This window comes from Salvia splendens, chromosome 14 (assembly GCF_004379255.2).
Source record: "Salvia splendens isolate huo1 chromosome 14, SspV2, whole genome shotgun sequence".
Lineage (NCBI taxonomy): Eukaryota > Viridiplantae > Streptophyta > Magnoliopsida > Lamiales > Lamiaceae > Salvia > Salvia splendens.
Genome location: NC_056045.1, coordinates 200,985 through 225,701, shown reverse-complemented (window position 1 = coordinate 225,701; position 24,717 = coordinate 200,985). Strand labels below are relative to the sequence as shown.

At 39.0% G+C, this 24,717-nt stretch overlaps 4 protein-coding genes and 2 pseudogenes across 4 annotated transcripts; all 6 read left to right on the top strand.

The window, feature by feature from the left end:
* Positions 1-864: 864 nt before the first annotated feature.
* On the top strand, positions 865-3,577 carry LOC121764796 (MLO-like protein 9). Its single transcript, XM_042160819.1, has 14 exons — positions 865-987; positions 1,059-1,321; positions 1,412-1,528; positions 1,646-1,703; positions 1,806-1,897; positions 1,967-2,041; positions 2,120-2,208; positions 2,287-2,336; positions 2,410-2,450; positions 2,526-2,699; positions 2,765-2,800; positions 2,877-2,944; positions 3,001-3,061; positions 3,135-3,577. The coding sequence occupies exons 1-14, from the start codon at positions 951-953 to the stop codon at positions 3,417-3,419; spliced, it is 1,446 nt and encodes a 481-aa protein (XP_042016753.1). The 5' UTR covers positions 865-950; the 3' UTR covers positions 3,420-3,577.
* Positions 3,578-3,735: 158 nt separating this feature from the next.
* LOC121765569 (peptidyl-prolyl cis-trans isomerase FKBP18, chloroplastic) lies at positions 3,736-4,825 on the top strand. The gene is made up of 7 exons (XM_042161769.1): positions 3,736-3,742; positions 3,849-3,919; positions 3,997-4,083; positions 4,169-4,318; positions 4,385-4,444; positions 4,575-4,684; positions 4,715-4,825. Exons 1-6 carry the CDS (start codon positions 3,736-3,738, stop codon positions 4,635-4,637), a joined length of 438 nt encoding a protein of 145 aa, XP_042017703.1. The 3' UTR covers positions 4,638-4,684; positions 4,715-4,825.
* Positions 4,826-5,023: 198 nt separating this feature from the next.
* Positions 5,024-9,348, top strand: LOC121763654 (annotated as a pseudogene).
* A 279-nt stretch (positions 9,349-9,627) lies between these two features.
* On the top strand, positions 9,628-13,317 carry LOC121763655 (dolichyl-diphosphooligosaccharide--protein glycosyltransferase subunit 1A-like). The gene is made up of 10 exons (XM_042159720.1): positions 9,628-9,816; positions 10,281-10,325; positions 10,419-11,053; positions 11,169-11,316; positions 11,388-11,564; positions 12,011-12,079; positions 12,164-12,253; positions 12,387-12,545; positions 12,608-12,832; positions 12,981-13,317. The coding sequence occupies exons 1-10, from the start codon at positions 9,712-9,714 to the stop codon at positions 13,170-13,172; spliced, it is 1,845 nt and encodes a 614-aa protein (XP_042015654.1). The 5' UTR covers positions 9,628-9,711; the 3' UTR covers positions 13,173-13,317.
* Positions 13,318-13,877: 560 nt separating this feature from the next.
* LOC121763945 (outer envelope pore protein 21, chloroplastic-like) lies at positions 13,878-15,497 on the top strand. Its single transcript, XM_042160036.1, has 5 exons — positions 13,878-14,109; positions 14,502-14,576; positions 14,831-14,983; positions 15,048-15,146; positions 15,259-15,497. Exons 1-5 carry the CDS (start codon positions 14,017-14,019, stop codon positions 15,340-15,342), a joined length of 504 nt encoding a protein of 167 aa, XP_042015970.1. The 5' UTR covers positions 13,878-14,016; the 3' UTR covers positions 15,343-15,497.
* A 7,784-nt stretch (positions 15,498-23,281) lies between these two features.
* On the top strand, positions 23,282-24,144 carry LOC121763761 (annotated as a pseudogene).
* Positions 24,145-24,717: the final 573 nt, after the last annotated feature.

The window sequence follows — 24,717 nt, the reverse complement described above, 5'->3', positions numbered from 1 at the left end:
TCCTGTCTCTTTCTCACACACAATTATATCTCATGCATTTAATCCATTTAAATAAATAAATAAATAATTCTATTAATTCCCAAACTATTTTTTCTCATTTATATCCCAAACTATTTTCTCCATGCCCCAATATATAACTCATCCCGGTTCAGTTCTGTTGCAACTTCCTTGAACCGGCCTTACTCTTCCTTCAAAAACTCTCTTTCATCTTACTATTATTGGAAAAAAGCCTACCAAAAAATGATTCTTTCACATTGAATTTTCTTCATTCGTACTTTGAAAAAGACATGAGAAATCAACAAATTTGACTCTTTTTTCCTATCCTTTTCTTGTTGATTATTGACTATGGGCGGAGGCGGAGGAGGGAGGGAGCTCGACACCACCCCCACATGGGCGGTGGCGCTCGTAACTCTAGTGATCATTGTTATTTCGATCATATTGGAGAAGACCATTCATAAAACATCACATGTATTTCTGAAACTAATTTCTTGCTCTTGATTTTTGTTTTGTTTTCTTCAAGTTTTGTAATGTTTGGCTTTGAGAAGAGCCATTATCATAATCTTTTGGGAAAATTTATTTTTTTATTATGTTCAATGCTTCCATTTTGGTTCAGAATGATGAAACAAACTATTAAAGACTTGTGTAGATATAACTATTAGCAACAATTTTTATTTTTTCTTAATTGAGGTCTTGTTTTTGGCTTTGAGAAAAGCCAAGATCATATTTTTTTGGGATAGATGTATGTTTGAGTGCGTGTGTTGTATCATGATTTGATGTTTCTTTGTTGATTCATCAGATGGTGAAAGCTATTTTAGGCTTCTGCAGATATAATTATTCTTGATTTTTGATGAATTATTGATCCATTTTTCTTCCACATTAGATTCTTCCATTGAAATGTTTGTTAACCATAATTGTCTTTGTATTTGTAGGCTTTTGAAAAGAGGAAGAGAATGGCATTGGTTGAAGCTCTTGAGAAAATCAAAGGAGGCAAGACCTCTCTCTCTCTCTCTCTCTCTCTCTGAGTTGCTCATCTTCTATTTTTCATGTGCAATCTGCAGAGCTTATGGTGCTCGGATTCATATCCCTACTCCTCACGTTTGGGCAAACTTACATCACGCAAGTCTGCATCCCCGAGAAAATCTCAAGGACGATGCTGCCATGTGAGTTCAAGGATGATCATCATGAGGAGGGTGGTGGTGGTGGTGGTGGTGGTGCGGATGCGAAGCCTCCAATTCAGGATGCGGCCCATCGGAGGAGGCTCTTCTCGTTCGAACGAAGGATGTTGGGAGGGGGTTCTGACACACCCAAAGGCTGTCATAATGTAACAATGCCATCTCCTTTCTCATATATATGTGATAGATTAATTGATCAAAATAATAAAAAATAAATTTTTGTGTTTTGAGTTTGGTAGGGATTTGAGCCTCTGATCTCTGTAAGTGCACTTCATCAACTCCACATATTCATCTTCTTCTTGGCCGTGTTTCACGTCTTCTACAGCGCTATAACTATGATGCTCGGGAGGCTCAAGGTAAACGACTAATAAAATCTGAACGAATCTCGCTCTCATGCCTATGATTCTGCTGTTGTGGATTAGTCTTGTTTGTGTCGAACTTTAAGGATGTCTCGCTCATCTCTTTTGGTCTAGATTCGAGGATGGAAGGAATGGGAGAGAGAGATTGCAGAGGAAACTGATGGAACTTCTGGTATTTCTGTTCTTGTTTATTACAAAAGGAAGGAGGGAGAGAAAAATGATCAAACTAGTGCATGAACACATTTTTGAACTATGTTTTCCTTGTTGTTTTAAGCTGATGCTGCAAGATTCAGGCTTACACATGAAACCTCGTTTGTCAGAAGCCATTCGAACCCGTTGATGCAAAATCCCATCATATTTTACATAGTAAGGATGAAAATTTAGAAGGTTTTTTTTTCATCAGCTCCATTGATGAGTGTGGAAGCTTGTTTTTAGGTCTGTTTTTTCCGACACATACTGTATTCGGTCCAGAAGCCCGACTACTCCACTCTACGCCATGGATTTGTATCAGTGAGTTTTTCATGATGGAGAATTTAATGAGCTATGAAATAGCTTGAATGAACAAAATCTGCATATCCATTTCTATAGGTCCATCTGTCTCCTGGGACGAAGTTCGACTTTCAGAAATACATCAAGAGGTCGTTGGAAGATGACTTCAAAGTGATTGTGGGAATTCCGTATGGTCCTTTTTCCTCTTTATGATCCATTTAATACCTAAAGTAGCTGCTAAGTAAACGGTGTGCTGCCTATTTCAGGCCATATCTGTGGATGATATCAGTCGTGTATCTGCTGTTGAACGTCAAGGGTGCATTCCTGTTCTCGCTCAAACACAGTGTTTCTTGCAAGAGAAGTAACACGTTGGTCTACCTTTTTTGCAGGAGGGCAGGTTATGTTCATCCTGTCGATTATACCCCTAATGGTAAGGACAAAAGCATGATTGTTGATGGTGAATTTTGATGAGATGTAACAGAAGCTGACTAGTTGGTTGATTAAGGTAATCTTAGCAGTTGGCACGAAGCTGCAGTCGATCATATCACAGATGGCAATCGAGATCCAAGAAAAGCACGCGGTGGTGCAGGGCATCCCACTTGTGCAAGTGTCCGATAGGCATTTCTGGTTCAGCAATCCTACATTAGTCCTTCACTTGATCCATCTCACTCTCTTTCAGGTTTCCAGCCCTCTTGCTCGTTTCTTGAGTTAGCGTTTTCTTGACACTGTTTCTGTTTCTTGTAGAATGCATTCGAGATCACGTACTTCATTTGGATAACGGTATCTCTCTCCTCCTCTTCCTCTCCCTCTCTCATGAAATGATGGGCAAGGCCTAAAACAAGGTCTTGTGGTGCAGTATGAATTTGGGCTGCATTCATGTTTCCACAAATACTTCCTCCTTGCTGTCATCAGAGTTTGCATAGGGTAAGTCTCGTGTTTCCATATTTTCTGATAAACGAAGCTCAAATTGTGCGCCTCAGGGTAGGCGTGCAGATCGTGTGCAGCTACATTACACTCCCACTCTACGCCCTCGTCACACAGGTAACAAAAACTATCAAGAATGGTTATAAGAATTGAAGAGGCCTAATGTTATCCAAAATCTCATAACTTGTAGATGGGATCAAACATGAAGAAGTCCATCTTTGATGAGCAAACTTCCAAGGCGCTGATGAGCTGGCACAACAAGGTCAAGAAGAAGCATGACCACGACCATGTCCCACCCATCCGTACGAAGAAACTAGGAGAGTGCGACTCATCACCCGAGCACTCTCCAAATCACTCAGGTGACGAGCTGGCTACAGGTGCGGCTGCCATTGCTGTTGCTCAGTCGAGCATTGAGATGTCCGAGAACACACCTAAAGAACAGATGACCGACATAGACTTGCTATCGGGGCCTTGAGACGAGACCCAAGAAACTTAGGAGAACAGGCTTGGAACTATAGGTGTTAGTCAAGAAACAAAAAACATGCTTGTTTCTATGTATGTATGTATGTTTTGGGAAATCACACTTTCTTTTTGTTTGTCATTCTTTCATTTTTTCTGTACACTCTTCGGGCTTTTTAAAAATATTTCACACACATTCGAGTGTTACAATGATACTATTATATAGATATCTCTAGAGGTGCCCACAGTTCTGGAACCGGCGGTTACTAATTTTTATTTTTATTTTGCTCCATTTACTAATTCATGTTGAGATTGCATAGCTTTTAGCTGCTATGTGGAGTAATATGATTTTGTGTTTAGATGTAATCAATCAATATGCATTGTCTAATGATGTGAAATGTGAGAAAATAGATTGAATTGTACTAATAGTTGAGTTGTAGAGCAGCTGATGGGCTTAAGTACTACGATCTCGTTGAAGGGAAGGGTCCGGTTGCTGAAAAGGGGTCGACTGTGCAGGTTCGTTTAGAATGAAACGAACCAACACTACCATGTCCTTGCACAAAACCTTCATTCCCCTTTTGGTGTCCAAACAGGTGCATTTTGACTGTTTGTATCGCGGGATTACAGCTGTGTCAAGCCGGGAATCCAAACTCTTGGCCGGGAATAGAAGCATTGCTCAGGTGATTCACATTCTTAACTCTTTGCTCGTGTTGAGGAACCATCTACGATTAGCTGATGCTCGTGTTCTTTGTGCGTTTTAAGTAGCCTTACACATTCCAAGTTGGAGCAGTGCCGGGAAAAGAGCGGAAGCGTGAGTTTGTAGACAATCCCAATGGTTTGTTCTCGGCACAGGCTGCACCAAAACCTCCAAAAGCTATGTATGTGGTTACTGAGGGTATGAGAGTTGGAGGGAAGGTATTTTTGATCCTTTTTGTGTGCCTTTTTCTTTTCATTTCTTGTTTATTGTTTTGTGGAATGCAGCGGACTGTGATTGTGCCACCGGAGGCGGGCTATGGGCCGAAGGGAATGAATGAAATTCCGGTAACACTTTCACATTGTTTTAGGTCAACTTGTGTTGCTCGATGAAATTTGGTTTTAAAGGGTGATGTCACGTTAGCGTCTTGGTTTTGTTGCTAGTTTCCTCAGGCTCATCCCGTGTTTGACCTTGCAGCCGGGAGCTGAATTTGAGCTAAATATCGAGCTTCTGGAAGTACTACCGCCCGAAGACAAATGACAAGACTCCGATCAAAAGTTTCGTACATGAGCAATTTGATTCGTTTGCACTAGAAGATGAACAAGACAAGACTTAATCAAAAGTTACATGTATATTCTCATGTATCTGTACGAGTAATTTGATTCATTTAAGAAATATGATGAACAAGACAAGTCCAAATAAAAAGTTATAGAAGTCTATGTATTCTCCTGCTTTGACCTTCTTTTTTCATAGCCAATAAGTAATTTGATTCATTTATGATACGTATAAGATAAGATGAATAATACTACAAGACATCAATAAAATAATAAGTATAGTACTTCTATTAATTTGGGGGCAAAAATAATAGATCAACAATTATTTATTTATTAATGGTTTGAGATGAACACAAATAAATTACTACCATTGTTTGGATTAATTCATATATTTAGAGAGAGCTTCACTTCCTCAAATCCTAGGGTTTCTCTAAACCCCTCTCTCTCAACACTCAAATCTGACACTCTTCTTCTCCGCTAATCACTATGTACCTCTACAGTCTAAATGGAAGCTTCTCCGGCGGAAAATCGCAGGAAATCGCTGTGGCGCGTGGCAAAGTCCTGGAGCTTCTAGTCTCTTCTCTCTGTTGAAATCTTCGGTGCTATTCGCTCATTAGCTCAATTTCACCTCACTGGTGCTCAAAAGGATTACCTGCACGCTCGATAAAGTTCACCAGGAAACGTTTGGGAAATCTGGTTGCTTTAGGATAGTTCCTGGCCAGTACTTTGCAATTGACCCTAAGGGTAGAGCTGTAATGATTGGTGCCTGCGAGAAGCAGAAGCTTGTTTATGTTTTGAATAGGGATACTGCAGCTAGGTTGACCATTTCGTCGCCGTTGGAAGCGCACAAGAGCCATACTATAGTTTACTCCATTTGTGGGGTGGATTGTGGCTTCGACAATCCAATCTTTGCGGCTATAGAGTTGGATTACTCTGAGGCCGACCAGGATCCCACTGGTCAAGCTGCTAGCGAGGCAGAAGCATTTGACCTTCTATGTGTTGGATTTGGGGCTTAATCACGTGTCAAGGAAATGGTCAGAACAGGTTGATAATGGTGCTAATATGCTTGTTACTGTTCCCGGTGGTGGGGATGGCCCGAGTGGCGTGCTTGTGTGTGCAGAAAATTTTGTTATATATAAGAATCAGGGGCACCCGGATGTTGGGGCAGTTATTCCGAGATGTGAGGACTTGCCTGCAGAGCGTGGTGTCCTGATTGTCTCGGCTGCTATACATAAACAGAAATCCATGTTTTTCTTTCTCTTGCAAACTGAATATGGGCATATATTCAAAGTGACACTGGACCATGACAATGATAGAGTAAAAGAGTTGAAGATCAAGTATTTTGATACTATTCCAGTCACATCTTCCTTGTGTGTCTTGAAATCTGGGTTTCTGTTTGCTGCATCAGAGTTTGGAAACCATGCCTTGTATCAGTTTCAGGCGATTGGTGATGATCCTGATGTGGAGGCTTCATCTGCTACACTGATGGAAACAGAGGAAGGTTTCCAGCCAGTGTTCTTCCAGCCTAGAAAGCTGAAGAATCTAGTTTGGATCGATCAAATTGAGAGCTTGATGCCTATTATGGATATGAAAGTTTCCAATCTATTCGAGGAAGAAACCCCTCAAATATTTTCACTTTGTGGGCGTGGACCTCGTTCTTCTCTGCGGATACTGAGACCAGGTTTGGCTATTAGTGAAATGGCAGTTTCACAATTACCTGGTGTCCCAAGTGCCATATGGACCGTCAAAAAGAATGTGAATGATGAATTCGATGCCTATATCGTTGTCTCTTTTGCAAATGCCACTCTTGTACTTTCCATTGGCGAGACTGTTGAAGAAGTTAGTGATAGTGGATTTCTTGACACTACGCCTTCTCTTGCTGTTTCTTTGATTGGGGATGACTCCTTGATGCAAGTCCACCCAGGTGGTATCAGGCATATCAGAGAAGATGGGTGTATCAATGAATGGAGGACTCCAGGAAAGAGAACAATCGTTAAGGTTGGGTCTAATAGAAATCAGGTTGTAATTGCTCTGAGTGGAGGGGAGCTAATATATTTCGAAGTTGATATGACAGGGCAGCTGATGGAGCTTGCAAAACATGAAATGTCTGGAGATATTGCCTGTTTAGATATTGCCCCAGTCCCAGAAGGACGACAGAGATCTCGCTTTCTGGCTGTTGGATCTTATGACAATACAATCTGCATCTTGTCTTTAGACCCCGATGACACAATGGACATTTTGAGTCTCCAAAGTGTTTCATCACCTCCAGAGTCTCTACTTTTTCTTGAAGTTCAGGCTTCGTTAGGAGGTGAGGATGGAGCAGACCACCCCGCTAACCTCTTTCTCAACGCTGGTTTGCAAAATGGAGTTTTATACAGGACAGTTGTGGATATGGTGACTGGCACGCTCTCAGATGCTCGCTCTCGATTCTTAGGTCTCAGAGCACCTAAGCTCTTTTCTATTGTTGTGAGAGGGCGACAAGCTATGCTTTGCTTGTCAAGTAGACCTTGGCTTGGCTATATACACCAAAGTCACTTCCTTCTTACCCCTCTGTCGTATGAGACACTTGAATATGCTGCCTCGTTCTCCTCGGACCAGTGTGCAGAAGGTGTTGTAGCTGTCGCTGGGGATGCCTTGAGGGTTTTCACCATAGAGAGACTAGGAGAGTCATTTAATGAAACTGCTATACCACTGAGGTATACACCGAGGAAGTTTGTTGTTCATCCCAAGCGAAAGCTTTTGCTTATGATCGAGAGTGATCAGGGAGCATTCACTGCCGAAGAACGTGAAGCTGCAAAAAGGAATCATTCGAGGCTGCTGGGATGGGAGAGAACGGAAATGCAGAGCAGATGGAGAATGGTGATGACGAAGAGAACAATAATCCACTTACGGACGAACAATATGGTTATCCCAAGGCAGAGTCTGGAAGGTGGGTTTCTTGTATCAGAGTTTTAGACCCGAAGACGACACAGACGACCTGTTTACTTGAGCTTCAGGATAATGAAGCAGCATTTAGTATGTGCACTGTGAATTTTCATGACAAGGAGTATGGAACATTTTTGGCTGTCGGGACAGCAAAAGGCCTGCAGTTCTGGCCCAAAAGATCCTTTGAGGCTGGATATATTCATATATATAGGTTCAAGGAAGATGGGAAGGTTCTTGAACTTCTGCATAAAACACAAGTGGAAGGTGTCCCTCTTGCTTTGGCCCAATTTCAAGGAAGATTGCTGGCTGGAATAGGACCTGTGCTTAGATTATATGATTTGGGGAAAAGAAGATTACTAAGGAAGTGTGAGAATAAGTTGTTCCCTAATTCAATTACTTCTATCCAGACATATCGTGATCGGATCTATGTTGGTGATATGCAAGAGGTATGCTCTCTGAACATCTATATATTAATTGGTGTGTTTGGTTGCTATTTTGATTAGCTGATATGATGGGTGCAAATTCTTGTATTCTATTCTAAGATTTTGGTGCAGTTTCTTGCAATTTCTTCTATATACTGCAGTTGTTTGTTTTGCAGTCATTCCACTACTGCAAGTATAGGCGTGATGAAAACCAGCTGTACATATTTGCTGACGACACAGTTCCCAGATGGCTTACTGCCGCACATGTAGATTTTGACACCATGGCTGGGGCAGACAAATTTGGAAATGTTTACTTTGTGCGGTTGCCACAAGATGTCTCAGATGAGATCGAAGAATATCCAACTGGTGGTAAGATAAAATGGGAGCAGGGGAAGCTGAACGGGGCACCAAAAAAAGTGGAGGAAATAGTACAATTCCACGTCGGTGATGTGGTCACTTGCTTGCAGAAGGCATCTTTGACTCCAGGAGGTGGGGAGTGCCTCATTTACGGGACGACAATGGGGAGTTTGGGGGCATTCCTCCCATTTACATCACGTGATGACGTAGATTTCTTCTCTCATTTGGAGATGCACCTGCGACAGGAGTACCCACCTTTGTGTGGCAGGGACCACATGGCCTATCGATCTTCCTACTTCCCGGTGAAGGTGAGTTTCAAGATTCATCCATCTCTGTCATGATTGCTCTTAATATGTTAGTCATAACTCGTTGCATTGCCTGCTCGTAATAGATTGCTCTAGTAATTTCTTCCTATCATGCTCCACCTTTTTCTGGCTCCGGGTGCACGATATACTGCGTAATGAGTCGGGAGTGGACTAGGCAACGAGTATCTTATTCTCTATCAATGTTGCTTATTAGTACCTTTTTAAAACACTACCTTCCTTGCGTATCTGAATCTCATAGTTGTGTTAGAGTATGTTATGTTACATTCATCAGTTTTCGTTCACTATGTTTTGATTTCACTCCATGTATTCGCACCACTTCCGCTGGGTTACTCTTGGTTGTTAACTCCACTCCTCTTTGACTGCAGGATGTGATTGATGGAGACTTGTGTGAACAGTTCCCAACTTTGCCTATGGATATGCAACGGAAAATTGCAGACGAGCTCGATAGAACTCCCGGGGAGATCATGAAGAAAGTGGAGGAGATAAGAAACAAGATGATTTGAGACTAGTTCTTCAAGTTGATGATTAGGAGTATCTTGTATTGTTTCCCTTGTTACTTGATTAGTCAATGTAAAGGTGTATTGTTGATATAGTTTAGATTTTTGGGGTTGATATTTCTTGTCTGTGACATTTTCCCTAATAATGTTAGATAGTGACATGTTCATTATGTCTTTGTGTTGTGACATATTCTCGAGCTAAGTGAGTATTGTCAAGCTCGATCTAAGAACTGATCAATACATTTCTCTGCAAACATATTTCGAGCCAAGTGAGTATTGTTGTTGAGCTCAAACTTGATCGTGAGTTGAATTTATACAATTTAATATTTTGATTTAAATGTAAATATACACAAATTTCTTTTTAAAAATAAAAGAAAAATAAGATTATTATTGAAAGAGAAATCGTGTTTGTAAGATCAGCTGATTTGACGTTGACTTGCGACTCACAGTGCGTCTGAATTTCCGGATTCACTTCTACTCCAAGTGCAGTGCAGTGCAGTGTGATAATCCTTTTAGCGAGAGAAACTGCAGAAATGAAGCGACTCCGTTCCGATCCCGCTCTACTCTTCGTTTTAGGACTTTTTACGCTTTTTTCCACTGGCTGCTCTGATCTCGTGATTTCCAAATTGGATCGCCAGGTAACATTCGCTGCTATCTCTTTTTTTTTTCCATCTAGCAGATTCACTATGTTTTTAATAGATTCTGGTCTCGGTTCTCATTTTGGAAGACTTTGCTTTTCAAAGTTTTTGTTTGTTTGTTTGTTTGTCTTTGTTTTTAGGTTTTTTTTTGTTTTTTTTTTTGTGTGTGGGATGGCTAGGGTTTATGAAGATGTGGTATTGTGTAATTGAATGAGCTAGGTTTGATAATGCTTTCTTGGCTAGGGTTTTAGTTACTGTCTTTATGAGTTTTAGCGTGGTTAATGAGAATTGAAGGAAGTTATTAAATGGGGAAATGCAGTAACATTACTTGGATATGAGTATGAATTGGTGTCCCTGCAATATGAGCTGAACTTGAAAAAGAATAATGTTGAATTTGGCTTGGTTAGCTTGAATATATGAAACTTATGTTACCGGGTTGCTAATTATTGCTGATTTTGGTGCAGATTGATTTATCATCACAGATAGTTCGGTTCACTACATCACTCAAGGTTCCTTTTTTGATTGATGTTTTTTGTAATTCTATCTTAAAGTTGATTTTTTGCATTATTGTGGTACTTAATGCTGGTATTATCCTGGAGCAGATAGAAAATAATGGCGCCGAAGCAGTATCAAAGGTTTTGTTGCCCTATTCTGAAACTCAAGCAAAAAACTTGGCTTTCCTGTCGGTGACAATTACTGAAGGAAAAGGAAAAATTAAAACTTCTTCTGACAGACTGCCTGTTGATGTTTCGCATCCTGAAGGGATGCCTTCATCGTTGACATGGTATGCTGTCTCGTTGCCTAAGGAACTGGGTAAAGGAGGAAGCTTGACTTTGGAGGTTAAAGCTGCATTCACTCATCTACTGACCCCATTCCCTGAGAAGATTACTCAGGCTGATGCTCAGCTGGTTGCCTTCCAAGATAGTGCACATTATCTGTCTCCTTATGCAGTCAAGATCCAGTCACTCACCGTAAAATTACCTGAGCCAAAAGTCGAGTCTTATACAAGATTGGAGAATACCAAGTTTTCTGGTTCAGAAATAAAATACGGTCCTTATGAGAATATTCCTTCTTTCTCCCTCCCAACAATTTTAGTTCACTTTGTGAGCAATAAACCATTTTCCGTTGCTCAAGAGTTGGTACGTGAGATAGAGGTTTCCCATTGGGGAAATGTGCAAGTCACAGAAAACTATAATCTCATTCATGCTGGTGCTGAGCTTAAGGGGGAGTTCTCAAGGTATAGTAATGCCCTCTATCAGGAGAATCTCTTTTTAAAACTGACCCATCATGTTTAAAGCTAGCCATCATTTTGGGACATTAAGTATGTTTTTCTTTCCTGTCATTTTTTGAAGGCTGGACTATCAAGCGCCACCGCATGTTAGAGGGGCATCAGCATTAAGCAGTCTTGTCGCTAGACTACCAGCAAGAGCTCATTCTATTTACTACAGGGATGAGATAGGGAACATATCTACTTCTAATGTATATAGTGATTCAGCAAAGGTGGGTATCGATTCCCTCTGAAATGCTCTGATTTGATTTCCTGTTGTGATAACCATTCTAGTGATATGCAGACACTTCTTGAAATCGAGCCTCGGTACCCAATGTTTGGTGGCTGGAGAACTGCTTTCACAATTGGATATGGGTTGCCACTTCAAGATTTCTTGTTCAAGTCAGGGGGAAAACGTTTCCTAGACATCACATTTGGTTGCCCAATGAATGATATTGTCATTGAAAATCTCTTTGTGAAGGTATTCTATAAATCTTAGATTGTGGACTTCAGGATGTTGGATGCTACATAACTGTTGTGGACCTTACTTTATGTTTATCCAAGAAGTATGATCATGAAGTTAACATATAAATAAGTTTGTTGAGACATGCATCAAGTTTTCTGTTTGTCATGATTTTGATTGCACTAGTTGCCAGACTACCATAAAGAGCTGATTTTACTTTGGACTTCTGAGCTTTCTCATGTGCTTCAACATAAAATTGGCTTAGAATGACTTTGAGTTTTTGCTGATTTTACGTACGTTCCTGTGACTTATTTGCTTAAATATCCTGTTTTTTGTTTGGAGAGGGATGGATGAAGTGAGAGACAACGAATATATTGGTTGAAAGGGTTCTGTCATAATTGGTTTCATGTATCTTTTGATTTCCTTCTTTTGGGTTGAGATTTAGCATAATTCTACAATTTCAGGTCATTTTGCCAGAGGGATCAAGCGATATTTCTGTTGTGGCTCCATTTTCTATCAAAGAGACTCGAGAGGTGTGACCAATTTACGTTTGACTCCCTACCTATTTCAAGCAGTAACTCTACAATTGTTCTTATATATTGTTTCTTGAGCTGCAGACAAAACTTTCACACCTGGACATTGCTGGCAGACCAGTCATTGTATTGGAAAAGACAAACGTTGTCCCAGAACATAATCAAAATTTTCAGGTAATTCATGGGACATATAGTTTTGCGCTTAATTTGCTCTCTTTTTCTAATTCAGTGTCCACCGAATGAGAATAATTCTTTCGTTCAGTTTCTCATTATCTTGATCTTCTTCTTTTTTTGTGTATGGGGACAGGTCTACTACAGATTCAGCACTTTCTCTCTCCTTAGAGAGCCATTAATGCTGGTTTTTGGGTTTTTCCTCTTTTTCGTCGCGTGTATAGCATATGTGCATGCTGACTTCACAATCTCAAAGTCTTCACCTTCTTATATAGCAAAACTTCAGTGGGATGAGGTATGTCCATATATAGAGATCGCCTATCCTTAGACTATTAGCTGATTTATTGAATTTCACAGGTCCAAACTGCAATCCAGCAGTTCCAAAATATCATGAACCGTGTATTGGTCATTCACGACAAGCTAGAAGCTTCTCTACGTGACCTTTCAAGGACAGGCGACGTCCAGGCTTGCAAAGCAGCACGCAAAACTGCAGACGCTTTTCTTAAGGAGCTAACGAAGGAGTTGAAACCCCTGTTGTCGTTCTTGCAATCTTCTCCTCTGGCGCTTCAAATAACGCCCAAGGTATTGTGGTTTCATCTCTTAACTGCTGCTATAGTTAATAAAACTGTTAACTTCCCGGAATTATAAGCAAACGAACACGCAACAGATCCCGATTGGCACGACTTTCTGTCATCTTACATTCTTATCTGCTCATCCTATTCATATATAGGTGGACGAATTGGTACTCAAGGAGAGGGAACTGCAAGAGAAGTTGATGCTGAAACACTCCATGGTCGTTGATTCGTACGAGAAGAAATCCGGTGGTCGGGACATTGACAACCGCGTGGCTGCCGTTCAGCAGAAAATCACACTCTTGAGACAGGAAGTTGATGATCTTCTTGAAGTAATCGATGAGATATAATGTAGGATGGAAATATAACTTAATAGGTGGTAGACATATTTCACTCTTTAACTTTCGTTTTATTTGAAGTTTTGTTGCGACTTAGAGATAAGTATCTACATTTATTTTGAGTTGAGCTTTATATATGAACATGATTTGTGCGACATTCCTGCATTTGGTTTTCATCTTTTATTCAAGTAAAATAGTACTCCATAGTATAATACTATTTGTCGCTTGAAATCTCAATATTTCCATGTAAAATTACTCCATGGTATAATACTATTAGTCGCTTGAAATCTCAATATTTCCATGTAAAATTAGAGTTGGAATGTTAAGCAATTAATCCACATTGGATTCCTGAAATATCTATGTGATACAACTAAAACTTAAGAATTTTCAATGAGAATAAAAATACTAGTATTTAATGATAATAATATCAGTATTTTCTCAATGAGAGTGGATGTAATTTTATTTTGTGTATTAAGTTAAGAGAGTAAAGCAAATGAGAGATAAAGTGTTTTTATTTTTCGTAATAAATCATTTTGATTGGGAACAAATGAAAAAAGAAATTGAATCATCTTCGATTGTAAGGACTTAATAAAAATCTCCAATCGATCATAGCAAATTCAAAATATATTCTCATAGGACATAGTACTAGATTTATTTTACTATAACTTAAGCAAATTTTCTATTAATTGAAATATTTATTTTGACTGTAGTTGAAGTCGTTAAACAAGTTTTCGTGGCATAAGACGCTTAAATCGTTGCGATTTCCGCCATATCCATTAGCTTTCAGTGGTTTGATAGCTGCAACCAAACCCTAGAGCTAGAGAGATTCAATATTATCATTTTGTTTGATTCAGAAATGGAAACTTCGTTTAGGTATGGTGGAGATTCCAAGTCCCTCCGGATTCATGCTAAGGAAAAAATCTTCATTTCCCCCAACTCCGTCTTCCAGGTTGAAATTCATTCTCTCTTTTTCAATCGTGTTTGCTTACTTACTTATGTCTGTTTTTTGAACTTTTTAGTTTTACATGTTGATTAGGATGTTGCTAGTAGTACAGTAGCTCAAATTCGAGTATAAAATGACGTTTTGGAGAATTTTGAGTTAAGCGATATACTATTTTGGGAATTGGATGGGTTTGTGAATGTTTTGTTTAGTAAGAGATAAGGTGGAAATGAAGGGATGTGTACGAAATCGAGCAATGTTGTTATTAAATGGTGTGAATTCTTGTTTCTCATCATAATTTGGAAACGGTTGCTGGCTCTTTCACTTGTTTGATTAGATACTTGTGCTTTTGTATGTTTGTACTAAACTATTAGTTCGATTGTGTTTCTTCCGATTGGCAGCTTCAAGGGGAGCTCGACACGAAGCTTGGAGCTCCTACCTTCGTGAACGGAATGCTTAGACACTTCCATCCTAGGGTATGTGTCTGTTTCATGTTTTCCAATTGGTTAGATTGATTCAACTTTTCAGCTGAATAGGTAACTAGTTCGTGGAAAAGAATTTAGCTCCGTTTTGTGCATAAGAAAATTGGGAATGTATTACGAAATTCAGGGGATTGTTCTTTAATTGAGAAGAGTGATTGTAGTTGTTTTCTTCCTCATCCTAAGAGATATATAAGTCTTGATTCTTCAATGAGGCGATCGAGTTTGACATGCTTCCCCTACCTATGTAGTTATCAGCTAGCCTTGGTATAGGAGTTTGGTACAATAAGCGGGATAAAGTGCACTACCACATACGTGGGAAGAAGACATTTCCCGTGACTGGCGATGGATTGCTTAGCTTCAATGTTAAGGGTCGTTCTAATATCAATAAGGAATTGAAGCAGGTTAGTCTTATTCTCACTAGCCTAGCACGCTATTTCCATGATTCTTGATATTTCTTCTGGACAGATTGATTATTCTGCTGCTACCGAGCTTGTTTGGAGCATCTTTGATGTAAAAAAGGACCAGGATGTACGCATCAAGTTGGGATACAATGTTATTGATAAGGTTTGTTTGCTCTTTGAGAGGCGTTCTTGAATCGCATTACTTCACTAAGTCGAGCTCTTTGTGACATATGCTGCTACGTGACTTTTTAGTAACTCTTTGCTTATGGTTGCAGATTCTATATATGCAAGTTCGCGAAAACAATTGGACGTTCAACATTGATCAGAATCGAAGATGGACTGTGAGGTATGACCTTTAAGATGGAATGTGATAGCTATGATCTTTCATTTGGATTGTTTTAGCTACATATGATTGTAGGTGTTATCTTGAACAGATTCAACCCTGAATTTATTTTTGTAAGACAATTTTCTAAAAATATATGGTAAATTTTCTAATGAGAGAGAGATATGCCAATCATGGGCCAAGTACGTAATTTTCGCCGATGATTAGGAATGATAAAGTTGCGCTTTTGGATGATATAAAGCTGTGCTTTGGATTGATATATCATTTTTTAATATAAGTTGATAATATATAATCTCATTTGTCTCAGTTCTTGGCTGTGTTATTGTGTTAAGATTCTATTTCTACTATTTATTAGCAATAAAATCGTAAAAAAAGTAGAGTATTTAATTATGGGATTTAGGTAAGATAAATATTTCAATAGGAGGGAATCGACTCAATACAAAAGTTGGTAGAAGTGAATTTTTTGACAAAATATAAAATACTTGTAAAACAACTTTGTTTTGGGTCGTCTTTTTCTTCCACTATACCAACTTTTATCAATTTGTTCTTTTAGTTGGAGGGGTAGTGTTTAAAGAGATTTCTTTGGCATCATATTGAAAGAACGTGTCTCCAACATGCACATGGATGAGTATCTTTCTTACCAATATAGCATCAAAATTTTCACACAAAGAATTTAGGTATTCAAATTTTGTGTGATTATTAAACTAAGTTAGTTTTTAGGTTTTAAGATACGTATAGACGTTAAAAAGTCGAATTTATAATCGTATGCTTCAATCATTTAATTATCATCACAACTTTTCGTGTTAGGGGCCACATAACTTTTACTGGTAGCTAGAGCTGACAAATTAGGTCGATCCTGACTCAACTAGTTGTTTTGGTTTCTGGTTCCAAATTTAGGGCCGGTCCGAGTTTAGGCTACTATAGTCGAGTATTTCTATGGCATATATGCTTTACTGCTTTATGAATTGACTTGTGTAATTAAGGTTTCAGAAATTCTAGTTGCTAGAGATTGTTACCTTAAAAAGTATGACTAAGACAAAAAGTTTACACATTACATGAAGTTATAAACTAAGATGATGAAATCATTGTTATTATCTGCTTTAATTTGAAGAAAAAGAAGAATAAATCCTTTTTTTAAAAATATTTGAAAATGGAGTCTCACTTTCATCTCACTGTCACACCACACCAACTCTAGTCTCCTCTATGGGAGACGAGACTAATATCAAAGGCTTCTTTTATTGAAGCATTAATCCCAACTCTTCTTTTTCCCATGTGTTGGTTTGGTCCACTTTTAGAATCTAATTTTAGGTACTTCTCCATGAAACGACTATATATTATTCCTTTTTTTCACAATTAATCAAATATCTCAACTTTTTTCAACTAATTTTTTAGAGAAAAAACATGCACCGCTCTCCATTGTCCTAAATATAATGTTCCCGAACTATTGCCAAAAAATGAGGCAGCTTTGTCCTAATCCGTCGGAGTTGGTGTTCACTTTCGTTCTTTATCTTCAATTCATTAGCAATTCATTATAACCTTGAACATGTGCATGTGATGTGTCCAAAACAGTGCGCAGTGAAAATGAGTATCTATCTATTGATAAGTGTGTGTGTATATGTGTTTATATTCTGGAAAAAGACAAAAATAGAGAAAGGAAATCTGAGTTAATGCATATAAAGCTGTGTATGCATATGTTCACATTTCAATGGATAAGACACAAAGAAAAGGAGATGAGGATAAGTATTGACAACTGATTTTAATCCTATTTGCAGTTGAGATTTTGGTGTAACCTTTATCTTTTTCTTTTCACTTCTTTTTCTTTTCATTCATGTACCTAATATTTCTTGGCGCCCGTCAAACTTGAGATAAATATCATAGTATATGTCCTGTATTTTATTTTTTGTTGGGATTTGCACACACAAGGCTTTCACACACTCAAGAAGATCACACACACACTCACTGTTGTATGAGATCACACAATGCAGAAACACACACACTCACACTTTGAGTATTGAAGATGATAATCTTGGAGAGAAACTGGAAAACTCTTTATTGATTAAACTACTAACTACATACACGGTTTATGAGCTATTTAAAGCTCTACAATCAAGTAGCAACTGCTACTAACTAACTACAACAAGGATCAAGAAAACAAGAAGAATAACCGCTACATCTCAGCTAACTAACTGCTGCTCCAACGGCTAGTTTCTCTAGGTTGCTTCTTCCTTCTCGGCTCAAGACCGAACTCCCTTCTCGGCTCAAGACCGAACTCCCTTCTCGGCTCAAGACCGAACTCCCTTCTCGGCTCACAACCGAACTCCCTTCTCGGCTAGTTCCAGCTCAAAGCCGAGCTTCCTTCTTCTGCCTTCTTCTTCTCGGCTAGTTCCAGCTCAAAGCCGAGCTTACCGAACTCTGCCTTCTTCTTCCAACTGAAATGAGCACTCCATTATTACAATTCTCCACCTGAGGGCTCATCTCAGTTCTTGCACAAACATTGATCAACTTCTTGCAATGATCAAACTTGTCTCTACCTAGAGACTTTGTTAGCATGTCAGCCGGATTGTGCAAGGTGTTAATCTTAATCACCTTCTTTTTAAACAACCACTTGCAACTGATCAGCTTCCTCTCCTTTCCATCTGTATTCAGCTTGGATTTGTCCACCAAAATCCAGGTTTTGTTCTTGAGTAAAGACTCTATTTCTTCATTCATGGCCTCTATCCATCTCTCTCTGTCTTTGCTTCTCATGGCCTCTTTATAGGTGAGAGGATCAGCAATATCAATACTCTCAGCAGCACACAGTGCATAATAGACCATATCTGCAAATTTCTCAGGAGGCTTTGCATTTCTCCTTCCCCTATCTCTTGCAATCTGGTACTCTCTGGTAGGATCTGCTGTGGGCTCATCATTTCTTCTACCTTGAGCTGGAGCACCATCACCCTCTGGATCAGGTTCATTTTCTGAGTCAGTGACTCCACCTGCTCCTAGGCCAACTCCCATAGGCTCCACCTTGAAGAAATCACTCTCAACTTCACTGGAGTCACTGGAGTCCAGCTTATCTTTCAAGTAGGGCATCTGATCCTCCAAGAACACCACATCCCTACTCACCACCACCTTCTGCCTACCAGGCTCAATACACCAGAGCCTATACCCCTTAACACCCCTCTGATATCCCAGCAAGATACATTTCAGAGCCCTAGCTTCAAGCTTACTTTGCCTAGCATGAGCATAGGCTGCACACCCAAACACCTTGTATTTTGAGTAGTCACTATGAGCTCCATACCACATGTAATCAGGAGTTTCAGATTTCAGGGCAGTAGATGGGCATTTATTGATGAGATAGGCTGCTGTATACACCGCCTCTCCCCAGAACCTGCTGCTCAAACCAGAACCAAGAAGCAGGCACCTCACCCTCTCTAGGATAGTCCTATTCATCCTCTCCACAACACCATTTTGCTGGGGATTACCAGGAACAGTACGGTGCCTCTTCATACCCTTCTCTTTGCAAAATATATCAAATTCAGCAGACAAGAATTCCAAGCCATTGTCAGTCCTTAAACATTTAACACTCCTTCCTTTCTCTAGCTCCACCTCCTTACACCATATCTTGAACTTAGTGAGTGTTTCAGATTTTTCCTTAAGAATATATACCCACAACTACCTTGTATAGTCATCAATGATAGCTAGATAATACTTTCCTCCACCAATTGAACACACCGGTGAAGGCCCCCAAAGATCACTATGTATGTAATCTAAAGGGGCTGTAGAAGAGTGAATACCTGTAGGATAGGGTGCCTTCTTTGCTTTTCCAAGTATACACTGCTCACAGGGGTCCATCTTGTTGAAATCTCCAGAGATCAGGCCCTTCTTGATGAGTTCTTTCAAGCTTCCTTCTGCTGGATGGCCCAGCCTCTTGTGCCATAGCATTAGGGAATCATCTGACACAGCATTGCTTTCTCCATCAACAGCCTTAGCCTTCAAATAATAGAGAATATGCTCTCTGTCAGCCTCCATCATCACTGCATCTCCAGATTTCACAAACAATTTTCCTTGACTCATTAATATAGTGAACCCCCTCTGCTCCAGCATTCCCAATGAGATGAGGTTCCTCTTCACTTCTGGAATATACCTCACCCCAGTCAGGATCTTCACAGAGCCATCTTGTAGGCTTAGCTTCACCTTCCCTATCCCTTTTATCTGACAAGTATGATTATTTCCAAGAACAACCGTACCCGATGCTTCTTGAAGGTCATGAAACCAGCTTCTATTGGGGCACATATGGAAGCTGCACCCCGAGTCCATTATCCACCTGTGACTGACCCCACTGTCACTAATATTCATAAGTTGAGCCGGGGGATCAGCACTCTCCACACAATCAGATTGGTTGTGTCCCTCAGAGGCCATCTTTCTCTTCCATGCATGACAATTTTTCTTCAAATGTCCAGGTTTCTTGCACCAATAGCAAGCTCTGGTTTCCTTCTGAGCATCAGAACTTGAGGGTTTAGGGCCCTCAAACTTCTTCTTGAAGTTCTGCTTCTTGAACTTCTTCACATTCAAGGCCTCTGCAGCTTGAACATTGGAGCTTGCAGAGCCTCTGTTGGCAGTCTTCTGGAGTTCTTTGGCCATCAAGGCTGAATAGACTTCTGCATAGGTGATAGGTTTATCTCTTCCATAGATAATTGCATCACTTAACTGGTCATACGAGCTAGGCAAGGCATTCAATGTGAGAATGGCCTTATCCTCATCTGAAATCTTGACATCAACAGATCCCAGGTCATCAATGATCTTGTTGAACTCCTCTAGCTGCTCAATGATGGACCTATCTCCAGAAAAACTATAGGCATACAGCCTCTTCTTGAGATACAGCCGGTTAGCCAAGGATTTGGCCAAGTAAACTTCATCCAACTTGTCCAAGATCTCCACCGCAGTCTTGGCTTCTTGAACATCCTTCAAGACCTTATCTCCAAGGCACAGAATCACTGCAGAATGTGCCTTGAGCTGCATCTCCTCCATCTTTGCCTGAGCTTTATCATCAAGCACTGGAGCCTTTCCTTTCTCCTCTGGTTTTGCAAGAACTGCGGCCAAGCCTTGTTGAATCAAAACCGCCTTCATCTTCATCTTCCACAGGCTATAATCATTCTTGCCTGTGAACTTTTCTGCATCAAGCCTTGCTGCCATCTCTGAAACCGTTTGATCCTCTGCAAATCAGCTTCAATATCCCTTCCCACAGACGGCGCCACTTGTTGGGATTTGCACACACAAGGCTTTCACACACTCAAGAAGATCACACACACACTCACTGTTGTATGAGATCACACAATGCAGAAACACACACACACTCACACTTTGAGTATTGAAGATGATAATCTTGGAGAGAAACTGGAAAACTCTTTATTGATTAAACTACTAACTACATACACGGTTTATGAGCTATTTAAAGCTCTACAATCAAGTAGCAACTGCTACTAACTAACTACAACAAGGATCAAGAAAACAAGAAGAATAACCGCTACATCTCAGCTAACTAACTGCTGCTCCAACGGCTAGTTTCTCTAGGTTGCTTCTTCCTTCTCGGCTCAAGACCGAACTCCCTTCTCGGCTCAAGACCGAACTCCTTTCTCGGCTCAAGACCGAACTCCCTTCTCGGCTCACAACCGAACTCCCTTCTCGGCTAGTTCCAGCTCAAAGCCGAGCTTCCTTCTTCTGCCTTCTTCTTCTCGGCTAGTTCCAGCTCAAAGCCGAGCTTACCGAACTCTGCCTTCTTCTTCCAACTGAAATGAGCACTCCATTATTACAAAAATCGTATCATGCAAGTGCAAAATTTTCCACTTATTACATTATCATCGTATTAATATGTGTAATAATTAGATGAAGTATGTGCATAACTGTTATATTTGATATGTGTATAGAGAATGAATCTATAAAAATTGTAAATTGTGTTTTTTTATATCTAAAACCGTGATTGTTTATTATAATGCCTTTTAGATATAAATATATTATAGTAGTATATAAATTATAAAAATACCATTGATATAGATTAATTTATTTGATCGCAAAGTTTATTGTTCTTGCACTTCAATATCTGAAATCCCTCTCTTACAACTTTATATTGCAACATATAAGTAAGTTTTCATTTTTCATAGAATGACAAAATTAAGTAGGCAGTTATTTATACTTTCTCGTCAATCGAAATAATGTCTGAAAAAATATCTGTCAATTCCGTGGGAGTAATTTATTCATTTTTAAGTTGCATTTTTACCTCAGTAACTGTGTTAATTAATTAATGTATAGAATCAATAAAACTAATACCAGTCTATCACTATCATATGTTTTTAGCAAACCATGTAGTACTCTCTATATAATATGCTTATACCCTTCATTAACAATTAATCTCATTTATAGAATTAACACTTTGTCGTCCAACTTTTGGGCTGAGTTGCAAAAGTAACCTAATCTTTAAAAATAGTGGTGAAAATAGCAAATTAAAAGTTTCGAACTTAGAATATTCGAAAATATCATTTTGTAAGTCAATTTAAAATTCAGATCATAAAGTGTAACGAACCTGTGTATGTGTGTGTGACAAGGTACAATGTTTAAACAAAGTGACATAGCAAATAAGTATTTTGATATTTTCTTTTGCACCTTTAATTTGTTTCGATATTTTTTGTGATATTTGTATTAATAATTATATTAATATTGATGTTGATATTTATATATGTTGCTTTCTTGTATAAGAATTATTACAGGTGGACTGAAAGATATCGGGAGTTTTTTCTTCTTTATCTCATTTTATTTGTTAATACTGATGGAGATTTATTACACCTTCATGTAAAATGTGACAATCGCTCTATATAGTTGGCTAAAATAATTCAAAAGTGGCCCAGACAAAAGTTACTTAATTTCATTTTTTATGGATATTGGAAATATAGTTAATGCATGATATTTGGAACTATTTAGGAAATGTTTTATTTTTAATGGGACAATTCAAAAAGAAAAATAGAACGAAAATTTGAACTAGATTAGACGAGCTAGTTCTATTTTGGATTAGTTGATAAGACTCTTCACTCGATAAGAGGTGACATTGTGATTGAATAAGATCGAATTCATATTTCTCCTTTTTATTAAGTCATGTCTCTCCCTCTGAATGATTATTTAACTTAGCAAATAATTGCTGAAATGAAGTATGTTGGGAAATTCTTTGACAAACTTGAGTTTTACAAAAGCTTGTAAAAGCTAAGTGCTTTTACTCTAAAACATTAGTTTAGTAGGAAGCATATTATTCTTGACCATTAATCATGTGATTTATACCCAACTACGCCTCAAAAGTGGTACAAATTAAGCCTAGTCCACAGATTATGGAATTTTATTTCTTTATTATATTATTATTCGTATTCACTAAGCAAAATATCTTCCAATAAATAAATAAAACGATAGTATGGAAAAATAAAAAATGAGTCAAGAAATTAATTTAGTTTGAATATTGGTGTTGCTTTGGAGAGTGAAATGCTTCCTTCCTGACATAATTATTACTTGAATGATTGAGATGGAGAAACATAGCTTGGTACCATCAGATGTACCATTATTCACAAAACTAGTAGTGTTGTTATTTTTAATTTTTCTATATGCTAGCCTATTTTCAGCCACCTATGTATATAAAGCTTATAAATCAATTAATCAATTAAATTTGACAGAAATTGCAGAAACACCCTTGTATTAACAGCATTTCTCACTTTAAAATGTTACTCCCTCCGTCCCCAATTAAGAGTCACACTTTTCAATTTCGGTCCGTCCCCCACTTCATTTTTACAATAAATTGTAAGTAGGTCCCACATTTCACTAACTCACTTCACTCGCATTTTATTATAAACCTAATATAAAAAAGTAGGTCTCACATCTACTAATTTTTTCAATCAATTTTTTCTTTACATTTTTTAAAATCCGTGTCCAGTTAAAGTGTGACTCTTAATCGGGGATAGATGAAATAGTTAATTAAACTAAAATAAACTAGTAACTACAAAAAGAAGCATAAGTTTCAGCTCAAAACTTACTAAAAATTAAAATCAATACTCAAAAGCAGAGCAAACACTCTCTCTCTCTCCCCTCTCTCTCTCTCTACATGAGCGCCCGTTCACGGAAGCTCGGCGGCGAAAGCTCACCGCCGTCGCCGTCGAAAACCCCCCTCCGCCGGTGGAAACTCTGGACTCCGACTTCGTGGTAATCCTGGCGGCGCTCCTCTGCGCCCTAATCTGCGTGCTCGGGCTCGTCGCCGTGGCACGGTGCGCGTGGATCCGGCGGCTCTCGGCGCCGCCGTCGCATCCGCATCCGCGGAGGTCGGGCGCCAACAAAGGCCTGAAGAAGAAGGTGCTGAAGTCGCTGCCGAAGCAGACCTACGGCGAGGACGCGGAGCAGGCCGGGAAGCTCTCCGACTGCGCCATTTGCCTGGCGGAGTTCGTCGCCGGCGAGGAAATCCGCGTGCTGCCGCAGTGCGGCCACGGATTCCACGTCGGATGCATCGACACGTGGCTCGGATCGCACTCCTCGTGCCCGTCCTACCGCCAGATTCTGGTGGTGGCGCGCTGCCAGAAATGCGGCAATCTGCCGCCTGAAAATCACGTCAGTAGGTTTTTGCCGTAGATTCTATTTTTTATCTCAAAAATTAGGGATTGCGAATTCGAACCCGTACTGTTAGTTATTTCACAAGAGCAATCCAATTTTTTTCTCCTTTTTTTTTCTTTTGTATATATTGAAGTTTGTGTTTGGAGGAATAATTTCAAAGCTCGCAATCATATAATTTGTGTTTGCCTAGATTTATTAAACAGAATTGCAGGAAACTATCATTTATTCAATCTAAATATACTTCTTGAGACATTGTATTTTTAGGTATTGCAGGTTGTAGGATTATGCTACAGCCTATATACAAGGTAATACGATTATTTGGCTTTGTTAGATTAGTAGTCTAATTACAGAACTAAATATATTTACGTTCATATATTTTCGATTTGTCATAATCCAGAATTAGAGACGACTCCATGTGGACCAATTAATTTCAAATAATGATGAATGTTGCATATTTTTTATTTTTTTCTTTTTTCTCTGATTTTGATGATTTGGAATTCCTGTCAAATTCAGTCCAATCATAATAGTACAGCATTTAATTAAATTTTTGGTTAACTTTTCTTTGAAGCAAGAGCTTAGTATCTAATCATCCGTATTAAACATTATTTTTTCTATGAGAATAGATTCAGCCACCTTTGTTGAATTTAGAATTGCACTTTTCAAATTTTAAGATATTGTAAACCTATGTTAGTTCGAATTAAAAGTACTAATAATTATTCCACGTTGAGTAGACCAATTTGATCATGGACGGACCCATAATTTTTCTTTAAAAAGTTGT